The sequence below is a fragment of the Stenella coeruleoalba genome (assembly GCF_951394435.1).
Source record: "Stenella coeruleoalba genome assembly, chromosome: 2".
Taxonomy (NCBI): Eukaryota; Metazoa; Chordata; class Mammalia; order Artiodactyla; family Delphinidae; genus Stenella; species Stenella coeruleoalba.
Window position 1 is genome coordinate 1,483,066 of NC_137147.1, and position 15,157 is coordinate 1,498,222.

General features: G+C 60.2%; 1 protein-coding gene across 2 annotated transcripts; it reads right to left on the reverse strand.

Annotated features, from left to right (window-relative positions):
- Window positions 1–68: 68 nt before the first annotated feature.
- ZFYVE21 (zinc finger FYVE-type containing 21) lies at window positions 69–15,128 on the reverse strand. 2 transcript variants are annotated; one of them, XM_079912834.1, is made up of 10 exons: window positions 14,968–15,128; window positions 5,968–6,018; window positions 5,600–5,768; window positions 4,466–4,541; window positions 4,290–4,381; window positions 3,741–3,794; window positions 1,893–2,035; window positions 984–1,761; window positions 397–529; window positions 69–132 (listed from the first exon to the last, which is right to left on the reverse strand). In XM_079912834.1, the coding sequence occupies exons 1-8, from the start codon at window positions 15,103–15,105 to the stop codon at window positions 1,726–1,728; spliced, it is 759 nt and encodes a 252-aa protein (XP_079768960.1). In that variant the 5' UTR covers window positions 15,106–15,128; the 3' UTR covers window positions 69–132; window positions 397–529; window positions 984–1,725. The 2 variants fall into 2 exon arrangements, with proteins under 2 accessions (XP_079768960.1, XP_079768961.1); XM_079912835.1 differs by lacking the exons at window positions 69–132; window positions 3,741–3,794 and having other exon boundaries at window positions 483–529.
- Window positions 15,129–15,157: the final 29 nt, after the last annotated feature.

Consider the following 15,157-nt stretch of genomic DNA (forward strand, 5'->3'; position numbering starts at 1 on the left):
ACTGGTGCTCCCTTTATCAGACAGCGTCCACAATGTGAAAGCCCGGCAGGTTCTAGGTGAGGCCCTTTCTCTGGTCTGCCCGCAGCTGGGAGAGAGACATTCGCCTCCAGGAAGACCGACTTTTGCCAGTTACTGTAAATCCAAATAAATACCCAGCTTTCTAAACAACTGTCCCTGTTGCCAGTAAGAAGCCCTGTCATTAACCCCTGGTCGGTTGCCAAGGAAGATGAATGCTGTCACACACTTGGGCCCCAAGGCCATCGTTCCTCATTCCCGGTGTCACCCCAGCCCCAACAATGAAAACTTGCAGCTGCCGTGAGGTGCGTCCCCTCGCTAGAGCCCTGCCCTCCCGTTTACTAGAAATCACAGAAACCCGGGCACCTTTTTCGTCCTCACCACATGCGTTTCTTCATCACCAAACGAGGCCCTGTGTGGAGACTTCTGTCCAGCAGTGGTGCCTGGTGTGTGGGCTCCACTTCCTGTTCCAGGCCTCGGTCTAGGTCACCGACAGGCCGTGGATGCGAGGGACCTTAAAATCAAGTGACACGTGGGCAGGAGTCTCAGCACAGCACTGCCTTCTCTGCAGCCTTGTGCTGCCCCGGTGTGGTCCCCACCCCTCCCAGCGTGGACGTGCAGCCCACGGGCCAGGAGGCGGTGGACGCAGGGACGCCTGCAAAGTCACGGGGGCAGCTATGGGGGTGGGAGGGCAGGGGCCCCAGCTCCCCGGTCCCAGCCATGACACCATAACCTGCCTGGTTCCAGACTTGAAGCAAGTAAGGCGCTTCCCTGAAGCGTCAACTGTACGTACAGGCTTTTATATACCAAAACTATTTTTTGACTAAACCACTCGAAACTGTCAGAACCACGTTGGAAATGTTTTTTTCTCTCATTAAAATCCAGGCCCTGAGCTTATTTTCCATGCGTGAGTCTTGTGTGTAATTTACGTACAGACACGTGTAGGTCCTTGTTGTAGAGTCACCTACCTTTAAGCGCTGACTGTGCACAGTGTGCTGATGGGAAGCGAGCACCCTGCAAGGCAGTCTCTGCGGATGCCGTGTAAACGTGCACACGGTAAACTGCTGTCTCTCCCCGGAGGCTGTGAGCGAGTCTTGTGTCCTGGAGCCAGAACTGAGCTGAGCATGAAGCTCAGGTTGTCTGGACACAGCGAGGTGAGGCCTGATCCGTATTTTCAAAATAGGTTTTAATCGTAAGCTTTATATACAAATTGTTGTACAATTATTTTAATAAAGGGAAATAGTGAAAAGTACAAAACACAAATCTTGTTCCTTTCCCTGTGAAGTAGCAAAGGTTTGTTCATAGCCCCAGATGAGTGACACGTGAACGGGCAGTCTGTGAGATGCGCTCCAGTACAAATCAGGCCAGGTCACCACTGCCCAGATCACTTCTGTGGAAGAATTAATGGAACGAACATCAAGGGGCCAGAACTATCTAGTAAACTTGGGCACTCATAAAAACATGGTATAGATTATGCTAAAAAGATTTTAGCAGTAGTGTAGCTCAGTCTCTCCCACCCCCAGTTAGGCATCGATGAGACAAATTCTAAAGCACGAGGTGTTCTGAGCATTAATCAACTGTGTACATATTGCACTAGGTAAGCTCCGAGTACTTGAGTTGCGTTTCCAGCACTTGTAGGGTTAGTTGCGCCTGTGCGTGCTCGGCGAGCAGGTGCTGCTGCCCCTAGCGGACTATCCAGCCCACGTGGCGTTACTGGTCCCGAGATTCGTAGAGAAGCTTGGCAGCCTGCAAGGTGACCAGAGATAAATGCGTGTGCCTGGCTGAATCCAGTGGGGGCACCCCGGGTAGGCAGGCGGCGGGCCTCCCTCTGGGAAAGGTGGGCAGTGCTCTGAGCAGAAGGGCCAGGCCCACGGTACCTTGTGCATGGCCACCAGCCATGCTGTCGCCTGCCTTCTGCTGCCGTTTGCGTCCTCCCCGGCCGTCAGCTTCAGCTGCGTCACGCCCTCTGCCCCTGGCGCCCTGTACTGCAGGGTCATGCCTGTGGCCCGCGCGTTGCCTCCTGGAGTGGGGAGACAAGGTAAGGATGCCCGAGGGGATGCTGAGCGCCCAGGGTGCCGCCGGCCCTGATGTGCTGCCGGGGTGCCTCCTCCCCAGCCCTGGTGCTGGTCTCAGACGGAGGCAGCCTGGTGGCGGGGCCTGGGCTAGGGGCTGCCCAGCGTTTGAGCCCAAGCTCACAGGCCCGGCACCACGTGGCCAAGAACCCAGGGAGAGGCACGGTGCCGTTGGGAAGGCTGCCCAGGCTGCACCCTGCCTGTCACGCTGGCCTCACCCCCACCCTACTCTGGAGAGCCAGGGTCAAAGCGGAGGGCACAAGTGCCACCAACACCCCACTCTAGTACATGAGCTCCTGAAAAGATGCCATGTGGGGTCGGCCTGCTGGGACACTGCCCGCCTTTGGGCTGTGACACCATGGACGACGACGGGACCCCAGCACCTGCTCTGAGAACCAACGGCTGGAGGAACAGACGGCCTTTCTGTCACGACTGCAGTCAGAAAAGTGGCAAGGAGACCAAGCCTCACAGTGGAGTTTGCCTACCTACAGCTGTTCTACTTTGTGACTTGGGAGGAAAACTCCATTGTGAGCCGTTACCCAGCTCAGAAGATCCCTTCCATCAGACGCAGGTCTCAGAGTCAAACGCAGGCCGGTGGGGGAGCAGGTGCTGGGGGGGAGAGGCCCGGCCCACCGGGAGGTCGATCCGGCTGGAAGTGCCCCGCCACCCAAGGCCTGGGACGCCCCTCATGACCTTTCATAAGCCACGGTTCGACCCTGGGTGTCAAGCGGCTTGTCCCCGCCTGGGCTCCTTGCAGGAGTGCCCCCCGCCCCCGGGCTCTGGGGCAGGCAGGCTGTGCTCTGCCCACCCCCCGCTCCCATAGGTAGACTTCTACTGGCCCAGGCCACGTTTCCATGGCTCCTACGACCGCTGTCGCATTTTGAGTCTGTGGCCGGCAGAGCTGCATGCAAGTACCTGGGCCTCGACAGAAAGTGCGCAACGCTGCTGTGGCCACCGCCCCCGCCCACTCGGGAACACATTTTTCTGGACATTTAACGGTTCCGGAAGCCTGGTTAGAGCAGGGCTCACTGTCCTCCCAGCACCGCCACAAGGGGCCGCATAGCGCCACCAGCCCCCGGCCCCGCCCACACGTGGGAAGGACACGGAGGGAGGCCCCGGCCTGGGTGGGGGGTGGCCCCCCGCTTCTCCGGACCGTGACTTCCGCACCTTCGACTCACGGCCTAGCACAGGTGCCGCCACGCACAGCCTGTGCTCGGGGACAGGGGGCAAACGCTGAGCCGGCCCGCTCCCCTCGCCACCTGCGGGCCCAGGAGCGCAGGGAGGCTCCTACGAGAGAACACGGGAGCGAGCGCGCTGCGGAGGGACGGGAGCGCGCTGGGGAGGGCCGCCGCCCGCGCCCCCCTCGCGTGGCCCGCTCAGGCCCCAGTGGATGCCCAGGGGAGGATGCCCAGGGGACGTTAGGAAACACTGCGTAGGGCTCCCCTTGGGAGTGCAGAACTGAGCAAATGAGATAGATTGCTTCATTCATGCTTTGTCTGCCCGTCTTAGACCCAACTGTCCTTCAAATCAACCAAAAGAAGGGAATGTGTGTTTCACAGAGAGCCTCGGCGTGGACCCCAGCACACAGCAGGGTCTGAAGGAGGCGCAGCCCGGCGCGGGGGCAGGGAGAGCGGCGGGGAGCGGGGAGCTGACCTTCAGAGACGGGCTGGCTCCCCGGGAGGCTGGTATAAGTGTGCATGTCTTTTTCTACGTCAAGAAGGTAGGCCGGCAGGAGAGAAGAACAAGCAAGAGCCGATCAGAAAACAGAAAGCAAGACGGACTAAGTCACGTGGGTCTCTTCAGCGCACTGCGCCCAACGCGGAACACCAACTCCACTTCCGTGGAAGGACAGCTGCTGAAGTGCGAAAGTTTAGGTGGAAAGATCCAGAATAGGCTAAGCGCTCCGCAAGCTCCAGGAGGAGGGTCGTCCCCGCAGACCCTGGGGGTCGTGGTGCTGGGCGGGCAACGATCCAGGCATCAGGGAATCGGACCGATGCCAGCTGCCGCCGGAGCCTTACCCCTGACCCGAGTCCGACAGGAAGTGAAACGTACAGAAGGGTAGTCCCCGCTTGTTTACACGTTCAGCCCCATTCTCCTGGCGAGCTCCTACAGCCACTCACTGAACACAAGCCCCCACCACGGCTGAGCGCGACGGCCCACAGACCTCGAGGGTCACCCAGGCCGGTGCCACACGGCGCTCACCTCCAGGAGGGAAGCCTTCCGTGAGCATCTGCACGGCGGCAATGCGCGTGACCTCGACCTCGTGGCGACTGTCCCCGTCCAGAAGCAGGTACCTGCAGCAAACGAAGGGTGTCCACACCACGTCACTTCAGGCTCGGAGCGACAGAGCGTCAGTGCCGCGCAGCACCCGCTTTTACCTCTGGTTGCTGGAAAGACGACAGACCATCATGTCCGGCTTCTCCGAGTTTCCAAAAGTTACCAGGAAGGTGGCTCCTGGGGATGAAAACCAGACATGAGGACCCGGCAGCTCCCTTCTCGCCTCCCCTTCCAGGCCAGCCCACCAGGGGACACGCACAGAGGACAAAAGGAAAGCAAGACAGGTGGCAGCTCTGTTCTGTGGGGCCCTCGGCTGAGGCGGAAAGGCCGTGACGGGGTTGGGGTTCAACAGTGGAAATAAAAGGTGCTGCCTGGGGCTCCCAGGGGACTTACCTCCCAAGGGCCTGGCTCACAGGGCGCCGACCCTCCCCCAGTGCTCAGGGGCCACTGGGCAGCACCACCTGCCCTGCTGCCAGGAGGTGGAAGGGGCCTGCAGGCCGGGGGGGCTAGGCTGCCAAGGCCTGGGAGGGGACAGCAGGCACGGGGAAGGGCAGCAGGCAGGGGGAGGGGGCAGCAGGCACGGGGAGGGGGCAGCAGGCAGGGGGAAGGGCAGCAGGCAGGGGGAGGGGGCAGCAGGCAGGGGGAGGGGCAGCAGGCAGGGGGAAGGGCAGCAGGCACGGGGAGGGGGCAGCAGGCAGGGGGAGGGGGCAGCAGGCAGGGGGAGGGGCAGCAGGCACGGGGAGGGGCAGCAGGCACGGGGAGGGGCAGCAGGCATGGGGAGGGGCAGCAGGCAGGGGGAGGGGCAGCAGGCAGGGGGAGGGGCAGCAGGCAGGGGGAGGGGCAGCAGGCACGGGGAGGGGCAGCAGGCAGGGGGAGGGGCAGCAGGCAGGGGGAGGGGCAGCAGGCACGGGGAGGGGCAGCAGGCAGGGGGAGGGGCAGCAGGCAGGGGGAGGGGCAGCAGGCAGGGGTAGAGGGAAGCAGGCACGGGGAGGGGCAGCAGGCAGGGGGAGGGGCAGCAGGCAGGGGGAGGGGGCAGCAGGCAGGGGGAGGGGCAGCAGGCACAGGGAGAGAGCTGCCCTCTCGCCACCACCATGTCCCAGGACGGCGGGGGCCGCACCTGGAGTCCCAACCATTGGTCCCAAGCCTGCAGCAGGCACCCTGCAGAGACAGAGGCCAGGCACGGCGTCACAGCATCGCAGCCACCACACGACAGACACGAGGCCCCAGGTGCTCACCACTCAGGAGCAGCTTGAGCTGCTTGTCGTAGAACTCGGCCTCCCGGTGGGACACCAGGGCGCACTCAGCGCACTGCCGCACGGGGTCCACGAAGCACATGCGCCGCAGCGCCACCTTCTGGCTGCAGCACTTGTCGCAGAAGCACTTCCCACACCGGCGACAGTGGTGCTGCAGACGCGGGGCAGGCAGTGAGAACCCCCGGAGACCCACGCCACCGGCATCCACGACCAGATGCCTCGAGGGTCCCAACGGTTTCCCAGCGGCCGGAACCCTGCCTGCTGACCAGGCTGCCACTGTCCCCGAGGCTCCGCGACAGACAGCACCCACTCCCACCCCCCACGCCCCCTCCCGCCCCACCGCAGCTCACCTTCCTGGTGAGAAAGTCAAACTTGGTGTCGCACTGCATGCACCTCGGGCACTAGGAGAGAAGGTGACAGGGCGTCAGGACCCGGCTGCCAAGGCCACGTGGTCAGCTCCTCAGGGAGCCCCGTCCTGTCACCGGAACCCAGGATCGGCTGTGAGATGATGCGATGCCACAGCAGAAAGTGATCTACACCGGGTCCCCGCGCGGAGAAGCGCAGTGGGTCTGCTGAGCTGGGGCAGCGTCTAGCTAGCAAGGGTGCTACCAGCCCCAAATGCCCGGGGCTCAGCGGGGAGGCTGGGGACAGTGCTCCAGGGACAGGCCGAGGTCCAGGGCCCGAAACGGCCACATTATCACCAAACCAACCAACCACGCAGAGGACCTCAGACCTCTTATCAGACAAAGCGAGGGTTTCTTCCCATCCTGGCACCAAGTGCGGACAGACTGTCCCCGCACCGCCAAGGCTCAGCCTCCACGGTGGAAAAGCTGCTCCTGGACACATGTGCCACCTCACCCCAATGACACGGTGACAGTAAAATGCCACTGTCAGGGAGCCAGACACCCTGACCACCACGCGACCCGAACCCGGCCAGTCCCCAGTCAGTCCTGGCCAACACGGCCTGACCCCAGTGTCCTGCCCTTCATCCTCACTGCCTGGCTTCAATCTGGGCAGCCAGAACCCACTTGCCGCCCAGGCTTTGTTCCCCATCCTCCCCGTTCTGCCAACGCAGTGCTTGACCTTGACCCCTGCTCTGCACCCCTCCCGCCCCCAGGCCTGCGCCTGCAGCCGGGTCTGTTGCTCTGAGGAAAGGCACAGCAGGTGCCAGGGCCCACCATGGGGCCGGGACCCTGAGGAAGCTTATGGAAGGAGCCTGGCATCCACACGCAGTGTGCCCTTCTCCGTGGGAGGGCAGGCATCCAGGCCGGCCCCGAGCCCACCCAGCTCTACGTGGCCACGGCCCCACCCTGGGCTGGTGTCTAAGCGTTCTGAGATCCTGTGATTGATGTTTCCTTATTTTCTCTTTGCTCTTACGCTGCTTTCTGGGCCGGGACACAGGGCCTGGCCCACCTTGGCTCTCCAGAACCATCCACAGAGTCCCTGTCGGCTTCAGGCATGAGCTGGCTAATCACAGCGCAGCTGCTTCCACCAGTCCCTGCCATTGCCTCTCGCTGTCAGTTCTGGAATGTTCCGTGTGTTTGGCCCTTGGGCCTCCACCCATGGCAGGGCATCTGTGTGCCACGCTCTCCTGTGACCTCACACATCTGCCAGCCACAGAATCTACTGGATGTGGGGAAAGCCGGCTGGACCACCAGCGTCAGGCCAGGCTCCAGTGCGAGAGCTGCCTCCCGAGTCCATGCGCGTCCTGCACCCACGGCTGGGACACGGAGCCCAGGGCTGCCCCACCCTCGCCGGGAGGCTCGCATCTACACAACTGAGAGACCAATTTCTAAACTAAGACCACAGCAGAATTTAACATTTGCTCCCGGGGCTTCCTTGGTGGTGCAGTGGCTAAGAATCCACCTGCCAATGCAGGGGATGAGGGTTTGAGCCCTGGTCTAGGAAGATCCCACATGCTGCGGAGCAACTAAGCCCGTGTGCCACAAATACTGAGCCTGTGCTCCAGAGCCCGTGAGCCACAACTACTGACTGCACGTGTCACAACTACTGAGCCCGTGCACCACAACTACTGAGCTCACGTGCCACAACTACTGAGCTCACATGCCACAACTACTGAGTCTGAGCTCTAGAGCCCATGAGCCACAACTACTGAGCCCACATGCCACAACTACTGAGCCCACACGCCACAACTACTGAGCCTGCATGCCACAACTACTGAAGCCTGCGTGCCTAGAGCCCGTGCTCTGCAACAAGAAGCCACCGCAATGAGAAACCTGCGCACTGCAACGAAGAGCAGCCCTTGCTCGCCGCAACTAGAGAAAGACCGCACGCAGCAACGAAGATCCAACGCAGCCAAAAATAAATAAATAAAATAAATTTTTTAAATAAATAAAATTCACTCCCTTAAAAACATTAGTGATCTAGAAGTTTTGTATTAATCTAAATAACCAACGAGGTTATTCAGAAAACTTACAGGCTTTAAATAAAGTAAGTTTCCTGTGGATTATATAAAAGAAGCTTTTAAAGTTATCAAGAGAACAATTTGGTATGAAAACAGAAGTAAATAAGGAAATAAAGCAACTGGTGAAGATATGAGAGTAAAATTACCACCAAAGAACTCACACCTTGTCTGATAAACCAGCTGCATCGAAAGGAAACGAAAAGCCCAGGCCGAGCCCCGTGCACTTGACCTGGACCCAGAGGCTCTGGGGTTCTGGGAAACCACTGTCTGGGGAGACGGAGTCCAGAAACCAGGTGTGAGCAACCCACCTGCACCATGTGTGACAAAAGCTGCCTGGGTTCCAGCCTCCCGGACTATGTCGCACCCAGGCCTGTGTCACCGCGGCATCACTAGGGTGGGCTGGGGCTGGCATCACAGACAGGCACACTTGTAAGGGAGAACCGGGACCCACAGGAGCTCAGTGAAGGCCCTGCGTGCGAGGTGCAGGTTAAGGCACAAACACACACAGCACATGCAGACAGGCACAGAGACACAGACACACATGCAGATGCTGCCTGATCCTCCGCGGGCTGCCCCAGGCCGCTCCCCACCCGCCAGGACGGGCGGTAGGACCAGCAGGGCCGTCCTCGTCCTCGAGTGAAACAGTGTCAACGGTGGGGCCTCCAGCCCACCACCGGGGCCCCTGCGCTCACCCCCAGGACTCCTGCCCCGCAGTTGGGAGGAAGCCGGTGGTAAGGGTGGCCTCCACAGTGTCCCCTGGGCGCCCACGAGAGGACAGGGGAGCCAGGGGGGTGGCACACACAGCCTCTAGTGAAACACCCGACACCGAGGCACTCCCGGCTGCAGCCCCAGGGTCAGAGCCCAGCGGCCTCAACCCCTCGCAGGGCCAGGAAAGCAACAGCTGACTCATGCCCACCCTGCCAACGCAGGAGAGTTCAGACGAGGTTGGAGGTGTGCTTTCTGGTGGGGAAGTGAGGGGATTACGAGCAATCAAAGGAGAAACCAGAAACGGCCACAGGAAGCCGGGCCCAGATGGAAGACTTCAGGGCAGAAGGGGCCTTCGGGGATCGTGGGGTCCACCCCGGCACGCAGCCGAGGGCAAAGGCTGGGCCACAGGGCTGCTTGGAGACCCGCGGTCTCTGCCGACCTGCTGTCCAACTCCAGCACAGGGAGCCCTGGGGGTGCCCAGGGCAGCGCATCAGGACGGCCGACAGGGCATCTTCCCTCAAGGTAGAATAGTCGGAAGAGAGAGTTTGGAGAGTTTAAAGGAGCGTTTAAAAAGAAGTTACTATAAAAAGGACAGGGCTTCCCTGGTGGCGCAGTGGTTGGGAGTCCCCCTGCCGATGCAGGGGACACGGGTTCGTGCCCCGGTCCGGGAGGGTCCCGCATGCCGTGGAGCGGCTGGGCCCGTGGGCCATGGCCGCTGGGCCTGCGCATCTGGGGCCTGTGCTCCGCAACGGGAGAGGCCACAGTGGTGAGAGGCCCGCGTACCGCAAAAAAAAAAAAAGGACAGAGTTTGGGACAGATGCCCACCCTCCCTCTGAGGCTGGAGCGGCAAAGGACAGTCACGCCTCCTCCCACACTGTCCTTGGCGGTGCTAGGAGAGACAACACCCGCCCGGCTGCGCCTGGCTTGCACGCTAGACCGCTTCTCAGGCTACAAGGGGACTTCCCTCGTGGTCCAGTGGGTAAGACCCTGGGCTCCCATCACAGGGGGTCCAGGTTCGATCCCTGGTCGGGGAACTAGATCCCACGTGCATACCGCAACTCAGACCCGGCACAGCCGAAACAAACAAGCGAATAAATAAATAAATATTTTTTTTAAAAAAGCTTCCTCTTCCCAGAGCCCGTGCTCCATAACAAGAGAAGCCACCGCAATGAGAAGCCCGCGCACCACAACGAAGAGTAGCCCCTGCTCACTGCAACTAGAGAAAGCCCACATGCAGCAACGAACACCCAACACAGCCAAAAATAATTAAATTAAAAAGAAAAAGCTTCCTCAAAAATAAATCATAACAATAAGTTACAAAATTACATGTATTACTGTATCTTTGTTGAAAGACAACCGTTTTTAAAGAGTAAAAGCATAACTCCTACAAATATAAAGTGAACCCACGTCAAAGATTTAACTCACGGACTTCCCTGGTGACGCAGTGGTTAAGAATCCGCCTGCCAATGCAGGGGACACGGGTTCGAGCCCTGGTCCGGGAAGATCCCACATGCCGCAGAGCAGCTAAGCCCGTGTGCCACAACTACTGAGCCTGCGCTCTAGAGCCCGCAAGCCACAGCTACTGAAGCCCGCGTGCCTAGAGCCCGTGCTCCGCAACAAGAGAAGCCACTGCAATGAGAAGCCCACGCACTGCAACGAAGAGTAGCCCCTGCTCGCTGCAACTAGAGAAAGTCCGTGCACAGCAACGAAGACCCAACGCAGCCAAAAATCAATAAATTAATTAAAATAAATTTAAAAAAAAAGATTTAACTCATTAACTAATGAGGGAACCAATAGGATGTTAGAAACCAGCTCAAGGGACGAAGAGCAGACACACAGCAGCCCCGGGAACGAGACGAATTTGACAACAGATGCTTTCACGGGGGTGGGTGGGGCGCCTGAGGGAAGGAGCGGCAGGGACAGAACACCTCCAAGGACAAAGCCCAGAGCCATCAAACAGGGAGCAGCAGGTGCAGACACCACATCCCAGGAAGGAGAGGCTGCCACTGCCCATGTCCCGCAGGACGGCCAGGAACCCGCCTTCTCCCAACACTGGCAGCAGCGCCCCGCTGGCCCGAGCAGCCGTGGGCAGCTCTCCTGGCTCCTGACCATGGGGACCCGCCTGGGATCCCGGAGGCCACGAGACCAGAGACCGGGGACGCCGCCCACAGTGCTCTGGGAACGCATCCTGCAAAGGGCCCCCTCCCCTCTTGCCCCAGAGAAGACTAACAGACACCCCTGTCCACCCACCACAAGCCACACGCGGACTGCAGATGGGACTGGCTGACACATCCATCGGAACAAAGCGCCCACGAACTGCACTTGGTAAAACCTTCGTTCATCTCTCCTTCCTTCAGGGCCTTGAACTCTGACCCACCCCGTAGCCTGAGACAGGCTGTCCTGGGGTGATGCACCCCCTGATCCTCTGTCAGATCACACCACCTGCCCCTCCCACCCCACTCTCTCCTAGCCTGGGCTGCCCCTCCCATGGAGCAAGCCCCTGCCACCTGCCTTTGGAGAGCTCACAGGGCCCTGGGCCGGACCTCCCCCCACAGTGACCTGGGGACACAAATCTCTCCTCACCTTGTTTTTGTTTGACACACTTGTGCTCTCTCCTCCCCGGTTCTGCATCTGCAGAGCATCTGACGTCAGTGACAGTGCAGAGCCATCGTCATCACTGGCTAAACCCAGCGCCCAGGACAGGAAGAAAAGGGATGCAAAACTGCATGGATTCTAACGATAAAATTCAGTATTTTGGGCTACTTGTAGCAAGTCCTTATGGCTGTGTGCCCAGAGAGCCCACCCCTAAGGCCACTCTCCTGGTCATGGGACACTCGGACGGCAGCCACACGAGGCCCAAGCTATTCCCAGGCCCTCCCTGTCCCGCCACTGCCTCCCCACCTCACAAGCTCCCAGGGGCACAGAGACACCAGGAAAGCAAGTCTCAGTTACTTCTGGGTCAGGAACCCCTCTGAGAAGCTGAGAGCTACAGATGTACCCACATCCCCACGTTTTCCAACATCTGTAAGGGATGCCCCTGTGGGCCCCAGCTACCAAGCTGGCACAGGGTCAGGCACTGAGTAAAGAGTTGATAGGGCTTCCCTGGTGGTGCAGTGGTTAAGAACCTGCCTGCCAGTGCAGGGGACACGGGTTTGAGCCCTGGTCCAGGAAGATCCCACATGCTGTGGAGCAGCTAAGCCCACAAGCCACAACTACTGAGCCCACACGCCTAGAGTCCGCGCACCACAATGAAGACCCAATGCAACCAAAATTAATTAATTAATTAATTTAAAAAAAAATGAATCCCACTTTGATAATGGCAACACAACGAGAAAACCACATGTAAATAAACTTTAAAAAAAAAAAAAAAGAGTTGATAGATGGGCAACCGGTTGGCCGCTGATGGACCCAGCAGAAGACAGCCGGGACGAAGAACACAGGACGGCTGCACACAACCGTGACACTCATCCACCCACAGCTGAGTGCGGGGGCGGGTGAAGCTGAGGACAGCATGTCGCCCCCTGCCATGCTCCACCTATGCCCCCCACCGCCTGTCCCAAACCACAAGTAAACCTACTTCTCAGCACCGGTAGATCCACGCTTGGGTCCCCTCCCCACACACCAGGGTCGTGGGTCCAGAAGCACTGGGCAGGCCGAGTGCCGCCAGGCCGCGCGAGCAGCAGGGCAGAGGCCCCGCAACCAAGGCCAGCCTTCGTCCCGACGCTCCCAGCCCCAACTGCCCCACTCCCAGTTTCTTTTCCTCCCGACACTTCCTTTGGGCCCTTCTGGACTCTAGGACATTCCCCAGCACATTTCAACACGCACTTCCTCAAAGTCAGAGGAGAAACTGTCCACGGTCACTTGGCGCTTCCTCCCCGCTCTGAGCTCCCTCCGCCTCTAGGGCCTTCTTTGGCTGCTCAGATGGCAAACTGGGGGCGTGTTTCTGGAAGGCACCCCGCCATCCTTCTAACACAAGAACGAAACTTCTGTTACAGGAAGGAGTGCCACGCTGATCCCAGCACTCCCACCCACACTGATCGCTCTCCCGAGAGCCCCCAGACAGGCGGGCAGGGCCCCAGACGCACCTCAACACCAGACCCGCAAAGAAAGACAACACATGCAGTACAACCTGCGAAACAATCATTCCAGCAAAGAGCAAGGGGCCCTGAAGAGTGCTGGCAGGGGGGGACCCAGAGGTTAACTGAAGAGCAGCTCGCGGGCTGCAGGGGAAAACTGCACATCGTCCAGAGGGGTGTTCTCCCGCACATACGGTCCCTAAGGAGGTGGACATATCCCTGCTGTGAGCATTTCATGGGGGAATCAATCAGGGGAAAAAATGTCTAAAGAGGGTCCTCGGAGGACAAAAGTGGAAAAAGACTGACACTCTGACCTGGCCTCGAGGACACGCTTGGTGCCCACTCAGTGAAGTGGAGATGCTGCGGACACAGTATGTCCCTGTCCCGGCTCCCCTCCCCCGGCGTGGAACAGACCAACTCGCCTCTAGCTCCTGCCCTCACCTGCCTCCTTCCAGGTCAGGCTGTGCGGTTCTGACTTCTCTTTGAACCTTGATAACACCTGCCCGGCTCCCTCACTGATGCAGTTAAAAGAGCTCCGGAACATGCATTCACTTAGGAGAACGAGAGTCGTGATATTACCTTTTTTCTCTTTAATCACCTTTTAACAGCACTAACCAAGGAGACCACACGAGAAAAGGTATGTTCTGTGATTTCAAACACTGCAAACGCCAGGAAGAAAAATGCAGAAGAGAAAGAGCACAGACAGGGCGACAAGAAACCCAAGAGGAAGGGAGGACGTGGCCTGGGCCAGCTCAGTGACCCGCCTGCGCGCCAACATCTCGCCCTCTGTGCACTGGCCTGCAGGGACTCGGTGACCAGGAGATGGGAGGAAAGGGCAGCCCTGGCAGGACGGCGCTGAGACCTCCCCGCGGCTGGCCCAACCGCCCCTCCGAGCTCTGGGCGCTTCACCGCCAGTGCCCTGAAAACACCTGATCGCATCCCCTCACTTCGCCCCCCCTGCAAAAAAACGTGCCGCCTGCAACCGTCATTCTACGGGGAGGAAGGAAAAGTGGTCAATCGGAACGCTGGAAGGAGATGCAACTTAAAGCATTTTCAAAAATCGTGCTACTGGGCTTCCCTGGTGGCGCAGTGGCTGAGAGTCCGCCTGCCGATGCAGGGGACACGGGTTCGTGCCCCGGTCCGGGAAGATCCCACATGCCGCGGAGCGGCTGGGCCCGTGAGCCATGGCCGCTGAGCCTGCGCGTCCGGAGCCTGTGCTCCGCGACGGGAGAGGCCACAACAGTGAGAGGCCCGCGTAAAAAAAATAAATCGTGCTACTTTTATGTCTCTGGGACGTCTGTGATTTACAGGAATGCGGTAAGTTTTTCCGCCTGGCTTAGCATAGCTGAGAATAACCGGCTTATGGGATCCAGTCCAAACCCTGTGGCACAGCACAGCACAAAAAGGCCTTCAGAGGTTCCGCCCCCACCCCACCCACGGGAGAGCTCACGCCCCACCCCGCCCCTCACCTCTGGGCGCAGGTGCAGCTCCCCAGGCAGGACGCCCTCCACACGCCCCACCTGGACACGCGTACTCACCCCCAAGACTCCCTCAGACACCACCGCCAGGCAATCCACACAGCGAGAGTCCCCTGCACAGAGCGCTGATTATAAATAAACAAACACGAGACTCCTCTCCTCCCTCGCGGGAGGGAGTCGCAACTGTATCAAAGGTTCCAGCCCAGCAGCTCGACCTATGGATGTGGCGGAATCCACAGATGACCTCGCAGCTGGGCAAAGCCCGGGTCGAATCAGGAAGGGAGATATGTGAGGGGTCACAGAAACCTCGGGGGGCAGTTTCTTAAGAGCGGGGTAGACTGGGCGCCCCGCGAAAGGGAACCAGGCCAGGCAGAGTACCCGTGGCCCGGGAAGGGTGGAGCCCGGGGGCTCCGCTAGGGCGCGGGGCAGGCGTCCCGAGGGCGGCCGGGTTTGGGGGTGGGGAGGACACAGGGGCCGGAGGAGGCAGTTCCGGGGCCGGGGTGCGCGGGGAGCGGAGAGCGGGTCGGGCTGCGGAGGGGCGTCGGGGAGGTGGGGCGGGCCCGGGGAGCCGACGCGGGACGCGGACGCCGGGAGGCTCGGGGGCACGGGAGGGGACAGGGGGAGCGGATCCGGTCCCGGGGCTGACGGGCGTCCGCGACCTACCTCCTTGTCCGGGACCCACTGCGGCTCCTCCAGGCCGAACGGGCTGCCGAAGGCGCGGTGCTCTGGCACCATACGCAGGCCGCTGGGGGAGCGCACCAGCTTCTTGGCGTCGCGGCGCGCGGCCACCTCGGAGGACATGACGCCGCCCCAGCGCTCGCCCGCCGCCCGCAACCGGACCCTAGCCCCCCGG

Coding starts and splice junctions, on each gene's coding strand:
- ZFYVE21 (XM_079912834.1), bottom strand. CDS start 15,105: ATGTCCTCCGAGGTGGCCGCGCGCCGCGACGCCAAGAAGCTGGTGCGC. Junction 5,769..5,967: donor TTGACTTTCTCACCAGGAAG/GTGAGCTGCGGT, acceptor CCGCGTCTGCAG/CACCACTGTCGCCGGTGTGG. Junction 4,542..5,599: donor GCTCAAGCTGCTCCTGAGTG/GTGAGCACCTGG, acceptor TTTCATCCCCAG/GAGCCACCTTCCTGGTAACT.